This window comes from Chamaea fasciata, unplaced genomic scaffold (assembly GCF_029207755.1).
Source record: "Chamaea fasciata isolate MVZ Bird 193981 ecotype frontalis unplaced genomic scaffold, bChaFas1.0.hap1 SCAF_3, whole genome shotgun sequence".
Lineage (NCBI taxonomy): Eukaryota > Metazoa > Chordata > Aves > Passeriformes > Sylviidae > Chamaea > Chamaea fasciata.
The window spans coordinates 54,395,770-54,410,323 of record NW_027094088.1 but is presented as its reverse complement, the minus strand read 5'-3'; the positions used below and the strand labels follow the sequence as shown (position 1 = coordinate 54,410,323).

The window sequence follows — 14,554 nt, the reverse complement described above, 5'->3', positions numbered from 1 at the left end:
TTTGTTTTTTTTTTTTTTTTTTTTTTTGATCTGGGATACTGAGTTGGTCATACTTCAAGTATAGCAGATGATTGCTGTGCTTTTACTTGCTAATGGTATGTACTGATCACTGTAACAATCAGAGATACTTGGCTATTCAAGTATATGAGCTGATCATTTCACTGAGTTGCACTGATAGATAAGATAATTAGATATAATTGAATCTTCATGATTTAAAAAGAATATTTTTTTTTCCCAGGGAAGAGATACTATTTTGTTTCCACTTTTGTTAATTACACCACTCATTCTAGCAAAATGAATACTCCACAATCATGTGGCTTTTAAAATGGCCAGAGAGTAACTTTACTTGCTGAAGCATTGACTTTGCTCCACAAGCTGGCTAGCAGGGATTATAAAGTATCTTTCATGAGAAGCAAGCCATAAAATTATGTGGCTTCCTTAGAAAGTGCTAAGAGGATGGAGTGGCAATTTCCCGAGGTTAAGTCTTGAAAATTAAATTAAAATAATAAAAAAAAGCATAATTTTATAATGGGAAGAAACCAGCATTAGCCAGAAGATTCTCAGCTAAAGCAGAAGCTCAATACATCCGTTGTCCCTAAATACTACAGGTGTCTCTGCACAGTGGGTAATCTCATGTCTTGCATACATTTGCATATATCAAGGCACAATAATGATGAGATCTGTTTTTTTCCTCCCTTCCATTTGGGCTACCTGTAAATAAAAGCATGTGACAGGAATGATAAGGTTGCAGGCTACCCTGTGTGAGAGCTCAGCTGGGATTTTAAATGTGCCATCACTCCAGTGCAATGGAGCATTCAATCCAAAACATCTCTTGGCTGGGTTGGGACAACGGGGCATCCAGCAGGAGAGATGGGCTCCTAAGCTACATGGCTCCTGGCTGGCTAACCAGGACATCAGTATCCTTGCCCAAGTAGCGTTTTCTCCTGTAATGAGAATGAACTGGGATGGGGCAGTGATGACTCAGGCAAGGCAGTGAGGACAAAGGTCCGGATGCAAGAGAAGTGCTCCATCCTCCTCAGCAGAAGCCAGACTGGGCAGCTTCCTACCTGCTGAAATATGGAGCAGGGGAGCAGGTGTGGTGTGACTGAGAGAGGGGCTCTGTCATGGTAGCCTCCCCCAGGAGCCATGGCCAGTGTGGTGTGCCCTCTGGTCACTTCACAGTGTCCATGTTCACAGCCATGCACAAGGCTGTCCCCTCCCTGCTCCAAGGCTGTCCCACCTGCACCAGCCCCTGCCAGTGCTGCACAAACCTCGCCATGGCTTTTTAGCCTCTGAGTGAATCTGTGCTGTTTGTCTGAGTGTCTAGCAGGTATCACACCATAGCACATTACACATCCAGCAAGGCACTGTTCGTATAGATGATCTATATGCCATATGGTATTATCACAATTCATTTAAAGTAATGTGACTTTGCAAATATGGCCCTGGGTAGGCAGGAAAGTGTGACAAAATAGGTTTAACACAGAGAAGTGGAAGTTCTTTCCAGTTAGTTTTATGATAATGAATGTCAAGACATGCTATTGGAAGCAAGCTTGTGTCTGTATTCATGGTGTGTAGCCATGTATTGATTTTTATGGTGACATTGTAGCTGAAATTTTTAGAGAGGCATTCATTTTCTCATTAATATGCAGGTTGGATAGTGGCTAACAATAGTTTAGTTTAAGAAAAATCTATGTCAGCCATTAAAAGAGCTACCAGACACTGAATGCTAATTTTTCTCCTTTACTTTAGGATTTCCTTTGGTATGTTTTCTCTTTTTGGAAGAAACAACAGAAACTTGCATATGAGCAACCTAAATCTTGAGCTGAAAATGTTAAATGATTTTGTTTGTATGCAAGACATCTGACATACTGTACAAGTCTGCTACTTAATTACCCCCTGTGGATTTGCAATCTTCTCATAGCAAAATCACCCTTCCATGGGACATTTTTCCTGCCTTTTGCCTTTCCCTTTCATAACTCACTGTTTCAAATTCTCTCCTTTTTACCTAACTTAAGACATCAAGACTGGACAGTATGAAGCGTGTGCCTCAAAGCAAGGACATGATTTTCTCTCCACCTTATTCTCCCTTGGTATTTAAACTCTCCATACTGAAGTATTATTAGTTAAAATAATAATATTAATTTGCATGCCTAGCTTTACAGTTCTGTTGTATTTTCTATATCTCTACCCTCATAGGGTTTTCTCTTGGAAATCACAATTTATCTTTGTGCAAGGATATTGGTGATACTGAATTATTCAAAATAAATGTATACAACAGATCCGAGAGAGTAAAATTTTGATATTCATACCCTTCAAAGAGAGTGTTAGTTAGTGTTCTCTAATGAAAGGATCTTCCAGATATAAAAATTGCTGTTAATGACATCAAATTTGTATACAATACTCTTCACCTGCATGTGTCTGTATTGATTACAGAGGAGATTGGGATCACTATCATAATGCACAGGGAGAGGTCATGGAACAGGAACGTGAAACTACTCTCTAAACATGACACTAAGTGCCAGTCACTGGCATATGCTCCAGCCCCCTGCTCCCCAAAACATTTGGTCTCCCAAGAAAGGACAGTAAGTTAAAAACAGAAGACAAGCATCACTCTTACCACAGGTTTGTTGCCAGAAAACTGTGGCAAAGGGCACTGAGTGGCATTCTCCCATTCCCAGTAGTGATCTTTACAGTAAGTGACATTGTGAAGCAGCAGGCTCTTGGGCGTCTGACCTCGGACAAGCTGACTTAAAACAAAAATGTCCATCAATGAAATGCTTCTTTCCAAGGTTTCTGTGTCTCTAGGCTTTGCAGTAGTAATCGAATGCCAGTTCTGTGACAAATGGAAGTTTGAGAACTGGCCATTTCAAACCTGTTCCGCTCTCCTGTTCAAATTACCTTTCCTTTAGTTTTGCAGTGAATTTTTGATGAAAGATGAGAAGTGTGCTATAGTATTGGTATCCATCAGTGCAGCTGAAGTGTAGAGAGCCTTTGCATAGAATATATACATTTTACTGTATGTGGCAAAATTTGATTTCCAAGTTCTTTGGAGTAAGCTCTTTGACCTCCTCTGTATTTGAGCATCTAGTAGTGTTTAGTAAAGCGATAAAATTTAATACTGAAAGACTTTCTCTTTCCTGCTTTCTAAATGTATTTTTCAAAGCTACGAATAAAGTTTGAGGAGTGTAATTAGGTGTATACTCTCTAAACATACTAAATTCTAGCTTACTTCTGAGAATGTTAATTATGTGAATTTTTAAAAATATATCAGTTCTGACTGCTCAGTTTAAATGGGTTTCATCTGGTGTTGATTATGGGCAGAGAAAGAAGATTTTTATGGAGAAATCCTATTTGTTTCATATTGTTACTCTGAATTTTCCCTTCCATACTTAATTTGGCTCTGCCACCTGTTCAGACAGAAAGAAAAGGAGTTAGTTTTGAGTGAGGTTAGTTTTGAGTGAGGTTTGTTCAGCCACCTGGGAAGGAGGAAGAAGTGGGAGGTGGATGAAACCTTGGGATTTGACTCTTTTTCATTAGCAGGGTAGTGGTAGGGATGTTCTGGGGCGGGAGGAAGCTCTGTGGCAGTGCACTCCCAGCCAGGAGAGAGCAGAGTGCTCATTGAATGGTATGGATAGGGCTCTTCAGCCAGTGCCCTGGTTTTGGGACAGTCTCTGGCTGAACAGTGCTGGTCAGCTGGCTAGACAGAGGGAGCTTACAAAGCTGAAGGTTTTAAAGGGTTCATTACAGTTTTTCTAAGTTAGATTCTAAAAGTTTTGCCAGAGAGGGACAGGAGGGGGAGCATTTTAATCAGGCCAGGATAAAGTTTATAGCATTTGCTTGCAGCTCTGCCTCTGTGAAATGGGACTAATTAATTGGGCCAACTTCAGGAACGCTCAAAACCAAACTGGATGTGGCAACTCTGAAACCACAAGGAAAGAGGTGGGAAAAGTTACACAACACAAACCATTGTACTGGCCTGTTCCCTGCCTCATGGTGTTGCCATCCATGTACCTCCAGAGAACGAGCATATGCACATGCTGCAGTGGGCTGGGAAGTTCCACTCTGTCAAATAATTGTGGTCTGCTCATACTTTAGTGGTGGGCAATAACATCCGAATATTTTATGAAATAGACATAAAAAGTGTATTTTGATCACCAGGGCAAGCTGATAGGCTTTTTAGCAAGTTGGCCTAGTGGGAGGTGTCCCTTCCCATGGCAGGGGAGTTGGAACTAGCTGGTTGTTAATGTTCTTTCCAACACAAGCCATTCTGTGATTCTGTGAACACCAAATGACTGTCCTCAAATCTGAAAAGCTTAACTACAAGGTAGCCAGCAGGAAAAGATCTATAGAGTATAGCAATCTTTGTTGAGGGCCCCTCACTGGACATTACTGAGGGCTACCTAGGGCTTAGGACTAGCTCTGGCTTGGTCCAGTGAATGGATCACTTGTTAATTCTTGGAACACAGAAATGTGTTCCTGTCAGTGTATTTCCACCTCAAACCCTGGGTTATGCCGCCCAGGGATTGTACCATGGTATGAGCCAAGTCCAGGGGGCGAGGAGGACCATGAGAATTGCCTCAAAAATGAATTAAAATGTGAAGGTAAATTAACATGAATGCTATCACACAGAAATGAGAAAAGGAAGTGGAGGATAGCACGCCAGGGAGAAGCAGATGATGCCAGTGGAGCTGGAAACAGAAGATGGAAGTGTTTTCAGCTCTAGCCCCTTTCTGCTCTCACTCTGCATTGACAGAGGATTTATCAGTCCCTGAGCTTCTCAGGGAAGGTCCCCTACATCTGCTGTCCCTCACTGTAAGAACCAAAATGTTCTACTAAGAGGACAGACCTTTCTTTTGTGCTGAGGAACAGGGAGACAAACAGCAACCAGGCAGTCATCTCTGTCCATAAAAGCCATCTGACTGGGTTAGTCATAAGCCTGATTTTTTTTGTTACTGTAATCATTGAAGCCTGGTTTGTAGTATAGTACCTGGCACTACTACACATTATGTCTGCATGGTGAGGAAATTTGGGGTTCTGGTCCTTGCAGAGAAAGGTCAAAATCACTTTACATTTATGGAGGCAGAGGAGAATGGCCACAGAGACACCTATAATAGGGTAGATGACATGCTGAAAGCTTCTCAAGCTTCTCTTGCAAAATGTCTTACAAGAGCTATGAGCGTAAGGTCTATCCCTTGCTAATTTGAAGCCACAAAAGTTTGATTCCTGGTCTGTAATGTCCTCAGTTCCCAAGCATGAAAGTTCATTCATTGATAAGGTACAGGTTTTAAGATGGTAGAAGAGTGGTTGAATAAACTGAGGGATGCTTTCATTCCTCAGAAAAGTGATGTATTTTAATTTCAGAATGTTTTCATTTTGTAATCTCACCAAAGATCCCAGCAGTTTGTTAGAAGATAAGCATGGGACTGTAGATTGGGATGGTGTTTCATCTCAAACTGTGTACATATATCCCATGTAGTTTACACAAACACTTACCCCATACCATGGATTATTAAACCAGTGAAGAAAACCACAAAGAGGTGATGGGTGTACCAGAAAACCTCATAGCATGACCTTCTGATGAGCTCAGTGGATGAAGTCATGATCAGAATTAAAGCCACAGTTATCACAACTCCAGTTATTCCAGCTATTGTGGTTAGTACTTGTCCTGTTGTGCTCTAGAATAAGAACACATTATTAGTATTAGCAGTAGTAGTTATTGTTGTTATAACTATTATTTTTATTACTATTTCTGTTGCTTTTATTATTGCTGCTGTTGCTACTATTACACGTGAAGCCAAAATCTTCAGCACGGGAACAAAACCAGAACAAGATTAGGAGGCAAGACCATCCTTCATTTTACCACAGAACAGCATTGAAATACATCCCTCTGCTCCATTTCTACTCAGGCTTATTCCAAACAGATATTTAAATATTTGCTGCCACTTACTTGTTCCAGGAATTGAAAGGAGGAAATGAGACAGTCTCATTCAAACTTTTATCAATTTTGGTTACTTAAACCCTCAATGAAGGTGTGTCACAAATAAAGAAAAATTATTAGAGAAATGAGAGGATTAAACCTAGAAGTCTACTAAAGAAAATAGCACTGGAAACCAGCTTCTTTATGTGAGGGTGATAAAGAGAGGTGCTAAGACACCTGCAACCATAAAGGTGTGGAACTCTTTAGTGCTTACTTTACTTCAAAGTTTGTGGGCCTGTAGCAGCCCTGAAATGGTACACAAAGATGGCATAATCCCATTTACCTACAAAACCTATCTTGTTTACTTACCTGTTTCTTACATTTATCTGGAGATACACTGCATAATACTTGGGTTTATTTTTTAAAATACATATTTATATTAACATTTCTATACTTGTCAGTGATGAAACATCAGTATGCTGGGCTGGAACATGTTCCTTCTTGTTCATGACTCGCAGATGTCAGCACAGGTCTGGTATATCTGTCTAAACTCACCAAAATAAACTGAGGTGAGAGTGAAGATATATTTTGAACACAACTGTCAGATGTTGATTGCAGTTATAAAGTGCAAATTGTGAAGAACAACAGTAAAAATCTCACACACAAGATGAGAATCAAGCTAAATATGCCATCAGAGTGTAAATGAAGTCCCCCTTTGGCCTACAAAGCATGTATATCTGTTTTCCCACTGCTGAAGCACAGCAATGAAGGAGCCCAGCATGTCTTCTGGATCCTGATTTGGTTTTACAGCTTAATACACTAGGAGAAAAAAAACAGCCCACTATTGTATTTGTAAAGTGCACTCATTTGATATGGAAATCCTAAGGTGATAAAATTCTACAATGCCATTTTTACAGTCACTTTTTACAGTAAAATCATTCTTTCAAATGCTCACACTTGACAGCACACAGTACATTTTCAAATTGGCACCTGTGAAGAGTGTGTTCATATCCTATTACATATTAACAGGATTGATCCAGGTATTTTGAACATTTCCACTACAGTGGCTACTTTGGATGTTGAGATGAAAAAGGTAAAATGTCAAAGACACTTAGTACATTGTTTCAATGGCAGTAGGATAAAACTGAAAAGAAAGCCTGAATTGTTGATCTCAGAACTTCCTTCTCTGAAGTTAGAAACAATCTTTTGTTTGCTTCCCTTCATAATTTATTAATTCTGAGTTTAGCTACTGAGACACAAGTGAGTGATAAAAGAAATATAAATATTAGAGGTTAGAGTAAAATGTAGGCTGTAAATTGAAAGGTAATTGTGGAGTGTATTGCTGTGAGAAATCTGAGAAAGAATCTCAAAATATTCTAGCCTTCCTCCTCAAGGGTATTTAGGATCTTAACGCTAATTAGAGGCCTACCTCACATTTATATCACTATGAGAATTCTTAGTGGAGAGAAAAAAGCTGCTTACTGAAAGATGATAAGCTCCTGCTCAGAGCTGGTAGCTTTGTTCTGCTCCTGGGAAGCACCTCATGGGCATGTAACGAAAGTGGTCACTGGGTGTACTGAAAGACTGGGAAGCTGAGCCCTTGGCTTGCTGTCCTGTTCTGATAAACGTGACTGCTTTGTCAACACTAACAGGAAGAATTTTGCATTCATACCACTGACTATGTCAATTTGCTTGATTTTCTTCAAATTTGAAATTGTTTACTTGTTTATTTTGAAGGATGAAAACCCCATGGTATCTAGACTAGAACGGAACTAAGGAAATGCAAAACAAGGTTTGCATCTTCAAAGCACTGTTGAATCCTATCAATGGCTGCCCAGTTATCTTCTCACTTGGCTTCCTGTTTCAGTGAAGCACACCCCTCATGGAAAGAGCACCAATCCATTGTGTTCAGGCAGTCCTTATTTCATGCTGACTGTGGGCATTTTCTAAAGAGCAGAACAACATGCATGGGAGTCTCACTGGGGCCATTTCAACCCTGGAATATGTAACTGTGAAACAGGCTACACAAGGAAACATACAGTATAAATGTGATGTGTGCTACTATGGAATACGGAAAGAAAAGCTGATTAACTTTTGCATGGTTTACATACATTCTCTGCATGCTCAGCTTTTCTTTATGTTATTAATATTATAAGGGAGAGCTTATAATGCGGTTGTGGGATATCCAAGAAAGCGGGCAGGAGGCACAGTCACTTTTTCCCCCAAAACAAGCAGAACCATTTATGGGTTGAGGGTCCTGTAGCTCTGCTAAGCTCTGAAGAGCACGCAGCAGCCCCCCTGCACTGCTTCCTGTGTGCAGCAACCCCCTGGTTGGTTTCAAAGGTGCTGTTCCCTGAGCAACCAGACTTGACACCTAAGGAGGCAGAATCAGCCCCCAGATTGGGAAGGTGCAGGTGCTGCACCACCGTGGGGAGAGACAAAAAGACTATGCAAAAGAGATATCGTGAAGTGCTATTGCTCTTTGGTTATTTTTCTTTCTGAAAAGAAGTTGTGTTTGTTCCATGTATTGATAGTTTAGTTTAGGGGTTTTTTAAAATTCTTTGCAGGTTTATTTAATTGCCTACTCTTCACAACACTCCTTATCCTCCCCCCACCAGCTGTCTCCTGACAAACTAATTAAAATACTATAGACATTTCTTTGAGCTTAGTAACCTGAAAATTGCAGCTCTGAGTAAGTGTTTTCAGCTGAAATTGAGGTTAACCTTTGGCAGCACCTTCTCACTCTGGTTAAAAGGCTTTGAAATACAGTTTTACTGACAATAGAATTCACAGAGGAAAATTTTTTGGATGAGGAAACCTAAAAAGTGTCATCTTACTGTTTCATAGGTCCTGATTGGGTTCACATAGCTTTCATTTGGGCTCTTGCCAAGACCAGAAAGTTTATTCCGTAACTCTCCAGCTTCTTTTGACTGGCTGGAATGATACCGCTCGATGTTGATGGAGTGGGCAACGATATGGATGGCTGCAGGAGAGATAGAGGGGTGTGAAATTACAGGCACACTTGTATGTGCCCACAGTGCCAGAAGGAACTTCATTATGCACACTGTGAACTATTTGAAAAGCTCAGGCATAAATTGAGAGTTTTGCATGGATTAAGCTGACAATAAAAAGAGAATTTTATCAACTGCATGTCTAATATGAAGAGACTGCTTCACAGTGGAGAGGACAGGAACAGCTCCAGGGTCACCTCCCAGGTTTACAGTCAAGTGCCCCACAGTCTCCAGTGTCATCAAAGGAGGACCTCTTGAGAGCTGATATAAAAGTGTATGCCTCTGACTTTAAACTGTTTGAAATTAAGTAAACTGACTAAAATTCCTATTTTTATTTAGTGTATTAGGATGTGCCGTGGCTTACCCTTGCTACACGGGACACTGAGTTGACTGGCTTAGACATGGACCAGTTTGCGAGTTGCACTTGAGATGCTTTCAAAATCTGTCTCCTATTAGCAAATAACTGTAGCATTACTTTATGCAGGTGGAGCCTGAGGAAGCCACAGGAACTATGATTTAAAGGGAGAAGAGCAAATCGCTCTGTTAGATCTGATTTGTCCTGAGTATCATATCTTGCCCATCATATATTGCCTCTGCTTCTGGCCTGCTCCCAAAAGGTATATGAAATAGTCAGATTAGAAAAATGCCTTAGATTGAAGTAAGAACTCTCCTGTAATTATTTTCTTAGGTGGAAAGAGTATAATTTCAAGAATGGAAAAGGAAGGACTTTGTTTTATTATTGGCTAACATAGATAAAGTTGTAATCAAGCTGGGTGCAGAGTTTCATTTTTCAATATGAGAGATTCTCAAATCCATTACATGAAAGTTGTAATTAATGCAAGATATTAAATGCCACAGGATGAAAAAATGACAATGAAAGATAATTATATGTTTACAGTACAGCTATTTCTAGTTTTTATAATTAGCTTCCTGTTATCATCTCTCCTTCAGTAGTTATCTGTTTCTGTCCCTGACCATTTAAAAAACCTTTCTAAAAGGCAGTATTTGTAGTAAACCAAATATGATCTTCTTCCCTGAGCAATATTCTCAAAAAAAAAATTCTTCTCTTCTCTTCTCTTCTCTTCTCTTCTCTTCTCTTCTCTTCTCTTCTCTTCTCTTCTCTTCTCTTCTCTTCTCTTCTCTTCTCTTCTCTTCTCTTCTCTTCTCTTCTCTTCTCTTCTCTTCTCTTCTCCTTCTCCTTCTCCTTCTCCTTCTCCTTCTCCTTCTCCTTCTCCTTCTCCTTCTCCTTCTCCTTCTCCTTCTCCTTCTCCTTCTCCTTCTCCTTCTCCTTCTCCTTCTCCTTCTCCTTCTCCTTCTCCTTCTCCTTCTCCTTCTCCTTCTCTTTCTCTTCTCTTTCTCTTTTCTTTCTCTTTCTCTTCTTTCTCTTCTCTTCTCTTTCTCTTCTTCCTTCTTTCCTCTGCATGATTTTCTCCTCTTTTTTAAAAATGTGGATGAAAGTAATGTCTTACTATACTAGTCACTGTTTAATCATAGATGCGAACACAGGATTAAATGCATGAGGACCTTGGTATTGTTGGTCTTTTATGTCTTTTATGTGCCTATCCACTTAGCGCGCTCCCTCTCTCCACGTGTTGGAGTCCAGCTCCTCTTCAGCACCTGGGGACAGGTGTGTCCATGGGAACAAGAGTTAAAGTGGGATGCTGGCTGTGGAAATGGTTAAAGCAGCCAATGCAAGAAGGTAAAATATTCCCCCCAACAGTAAGTTGTTCCATGTGTCCAAGCTGGAGAGAGGCTATTTTCACTCTACTTCTGAGGTGATCCTTCTAGAGCAGTAGATGTGCTGTGGTTGGTTGATTGTCAGGATGTACTTCATTCAAAATGTAATGTTAACTTAGGGACTCCCCCACCACTCCCTGACACCTGCTTCACCTCATTGCCTCATGGTTAGATATTCACTGGGCGATGAAAGATCTATTTTAAAATCCTTGTTACATTAAATTTAAAGTAAGGCTTTAAACCAAATCACATGTCCTAGTCACTGGGTTGACTGGTTATTCTCTTTTGAGCTGTCTCCTGATGAAGCCCTTAATAAAAATAATCCAATATTTATTGACATAGGCATCCCAAGTGAATATCCTGAGCACCCAAACTGCAAAATCGACCTCCCATTTCTCCTGAATCCTGAATAATAAATTATTTATACAAGCTGGAATAGCTTCAGCAGGATGGAGACTGAATCCAAATGGGTATGAATTGCAGAGAGATAAAATGAGCCTGGAAATTAGAAGACAGATTGAAGACATCAAAGGAATAAGACTCTAAAATAACCTTTCGATAAAGGGGATAATGGGCTCAAGCAATCTAAGCAGCTTTCAGCCAAAGGTTGGTCATTTTATGAAACTGTGTGTATGTCATGACTGTGGGCATCAGAGGGTTCTGGACTCAGTGGCCTGGCATGTCCTGCATGTGTTGTTATGGATTGATTAGGTGCTGCATGTGAAACAATCTTGCCAGCATCAGGTGAGAGATGCTTCCTGGAGCCTGTGCATGAAAGTGTGCTCCCAGCACCCCAGCAGTGCTGGGACACTGGAAGAAAGGTGGCACTGGACCACAAGCAGCAAATGAGATGTGTGGATTTAGACTGTCAAAACTCAAGAGTCCAAGAAGCTCTGAGCTGCATGGTTTAGGTGGCAGCTGTGTGGGGGCTGTGGCAATCTGTTCCCCAGTGTACAACTGGTGTATAAGCAGTGTATAAACACTGTTTATGTATTTAAGTGTAACAGCACATTTAAGTGCTGAGTGGGAAGGGGGGAAGTCTTCCTACAAGGGGCTTCTTTCAGAACAGATGTGTTGGCCTGGTAAGGATGTTATCTGATCCAGCTGGAAGGGAACCAAGTCACTGTTTGATGAGGACCTGATTTCTTTGACATCTGAAAGAGCTCACTCGTCGGACAGGAGCGTGGGGTAACAGATTGCTGTCTTTGATAAATTGTGGAGTCACATGCTGCACATTGTCTGGTATGGGCTAAGAGAAAGAGTAAAGAAAATTTTCAAAGGATTGAAAACTCTGACAAATGAGTCTTTAAGTGGACATCTACTAAGCAGTTTTATTTTAGCATCTACTAGTAATTACTGTAACTTGGGCCTCTTGCCCTCTATACCTACAGGATGTTCTTTATAACTCTGGTATGATGTAGTAGTCCCCATAGCCTAGGGACCACGGGAGTTTCACAGAGTCAGGATCCATAGTGCTGTTTTACCAGAGCTTGCCTGCAGTCAGCTGCAGGTTTTGGATTATCTTTGCTCATTTAGAATTGTGACACTGACTAATTGCAGAGGTTTGAATCTGTGTTCATAACAAAAGACACTTTCTCCCTTTCACCTTCAAAACAGTAGATTTTTTTTTAAATGATACTGCATACTATAAAATATTCACATGAAATGATGACATTTCTGTTCTTTAGAAAGCTGCAAAATCTTGTACTTTTCCCAAAGTGAAGGATTCTACATAATTTGCACAAGGTCTAGTCATGTCAGCAGTGACAGGATATCTAATGCTATCTGTTAAATGCTGAGTGCTGAGAGTGAAATGAGGTGCTAGTTTTCTCCAGACAGACCGAGGTCCACATTTCCTAACAGAGTATTTCTAGTCTTGGACAGAAAAAAATGGGTTGAATGGGTATAGTTTCTCAAGAAGGTCTTGAGACTATAGTTGATGAGGACTACTCATGTTGCAACTTTCCCCTGGAAGAGATTCACTTCCAGCAACATAACCTAGTAGGATTTTTCTGCAGGCTATCAGAGGACACTGTCTTTTCCATCTGCATATTGTTGTATTTCCCTGTGTTTCTGTCAACGGAAACATCATCATAACTTCTTCTTTGGGATCTACCACACCTTCCCTTATGGGTGACATTCTCTCCAGTTTTCATCTGACAGGTAGAGAATATTACAAGTGTAAAAGACTTCCAGAATGAACAGGAGAGTTGTTGTTTTTCTTTTCTGCAAGGTATTCTGTGGTAGATGTTAATGTACAGAGCACAACGATACATTGAAAAATATTACATTCGAACTAATGATGTACTGAATATGTTGGTTTACCTGAGTCTCCCATGATATTATATATTGCCTGGAGTCTTATTAGATTAATACTTCTGAGGGATTTTTTGGGCTGCTAGCAAAAAACGGTGCAATCTAAAAATGAATTATAGCTGGATGGTAAGTGTAATGCAAAGATCTAATTCCATTTTCAGTGTGGTTCATTTAATATATAATAGTTGCAGCAGAATAAAAAGTCTGGCTCTGAACACATTGCCATTAACTACAATATTTTACATCCCTAAACTGCATTTTCTAAAGGTCTTTACATCTGCAGTGTATAGAATTTACTAAGCAATTCCAAAACTAATATGCAGATTTCTGAAATCTGAGCTTACCACAGTTTGTAGTTCTCTCCTCTACACCACTTATCTAAGTTAACCATGAGGGCAAATTTTAAGGGACTACGTCTCAGAATTTTCGGTTCAATTTTTTCCTCATTCTGCATGTCCAAATATAACATATGGAATAAATCACCCAATCTTTTAAACAAAGTTCTTTTTTACAACAGTTCATGAAGACTGAAGGATTTTTGTTGTTTTTAATGACATCTGGAACCTCTGAATCACTTAACATACATTAATTTGTATTTGACCCTGAGATGTTCTATCTAGTCTACCTCTGAGATCAAATAAAAGGCTTTATTGGAAGGAGAGAGGGAGGAAAAGGGTTGCTATTAGATCATGGTGTTTACTGTACATATCCTTAAATACAAAGAGATTTAATTAAATTATCTTGAAAGTATGGTCAATTTAGTTACTCTTATTCAGCCAATTGTGCCTTCAGTGAAGCATGCACAACTCTCATTGAACTAAACAGAAATTTCATGTGTTTATCTGTGGACAAGATTTCACTGTCTCTTTTTCTGCATGCCTGTACAGGATAATAATCAAATTGGAGCTTGCTGCTAGCAGTTAAACATTTTGATTAACCAGCCTATAATGATAAAGTCAAAGGGTCAAATCCTGGCCTTTCTGCCCACAGCAAAGAGAGCAATTTTGCAGGCAGATAACCCAGGCATGGAAAATTCTGCTCCTGACCAAAGCTGGCGTTCTTTTTGCACCCACTGTCTTGTGCCATTCCTAGTTATTCAGACCCCCTAATTTAACTTCATTGTGTCTTTGTAGACTAATAAGGTGCAGGTTGTATAAAAATTAAAATAGTGACCACACGTGTACTTACATTGTATTTTAAGAATAGTTATAAACATCAAAGAAGAACAAGACTTGGACCATTTTTTACCCTAACTGGAAGCCTATAATCTTCAATTTAGTGTAATTTCCTTCCTAAAAAAAAAAAAAAGAAAAAGAAAAAGAAAAAAAAAGTTTTTAAACGTTTTCTTTCTCTTTTTTTTTTTTTTTTTAAAGACTGAGGAAAAAAAAGAGGTTTAATGGAAGTTGGATTTTTTCTAATTTCTGGAAGTAAAACACTGACGTAACAGCTAAACCTCTTTTGAAGATAGGCATCTTCTTCCCTGAAAACTTAATCACTTACACAAAAATGTGACTCAGTTCACCAAAGCCATTCACATAGTTTACCAAAAAGTGGTTGAAAATGGAAAGAT

At 39.7% G+C, this 14,554-nt stretch overlaps 1 protein-coding gene across 1 annotated transcript in view; it reads right to left on the bottom strand.

The window, feature by feature from the left end:
- NOX3 (NADPH oxidase 3) overlaps positions 1-14,554 on the bottom strand; it is a 40,510-nt gene that overhangs the window by 19,789 nt on the left and 6,167 nt on the right. The window contains exons 5-7 of the mRNA XM_066180466.1: positions 8,758-8,903; positions 5,497-5,678; positions 2,621-2,750 (exon numbers count right to left, since the gene is read on the bottom strand). Of these exons, the coding sequence (XP_066036563.1) occupies positions 2,621-2,750; positions 5,497-5,678; positions 8,758-8,903 (458 nt within the window). The remainder of the gene's footprint in view (positions 1-2,620; positions 2,751-5,496; positions 5,679-8,757; positions 8,904-14,554) is intronic.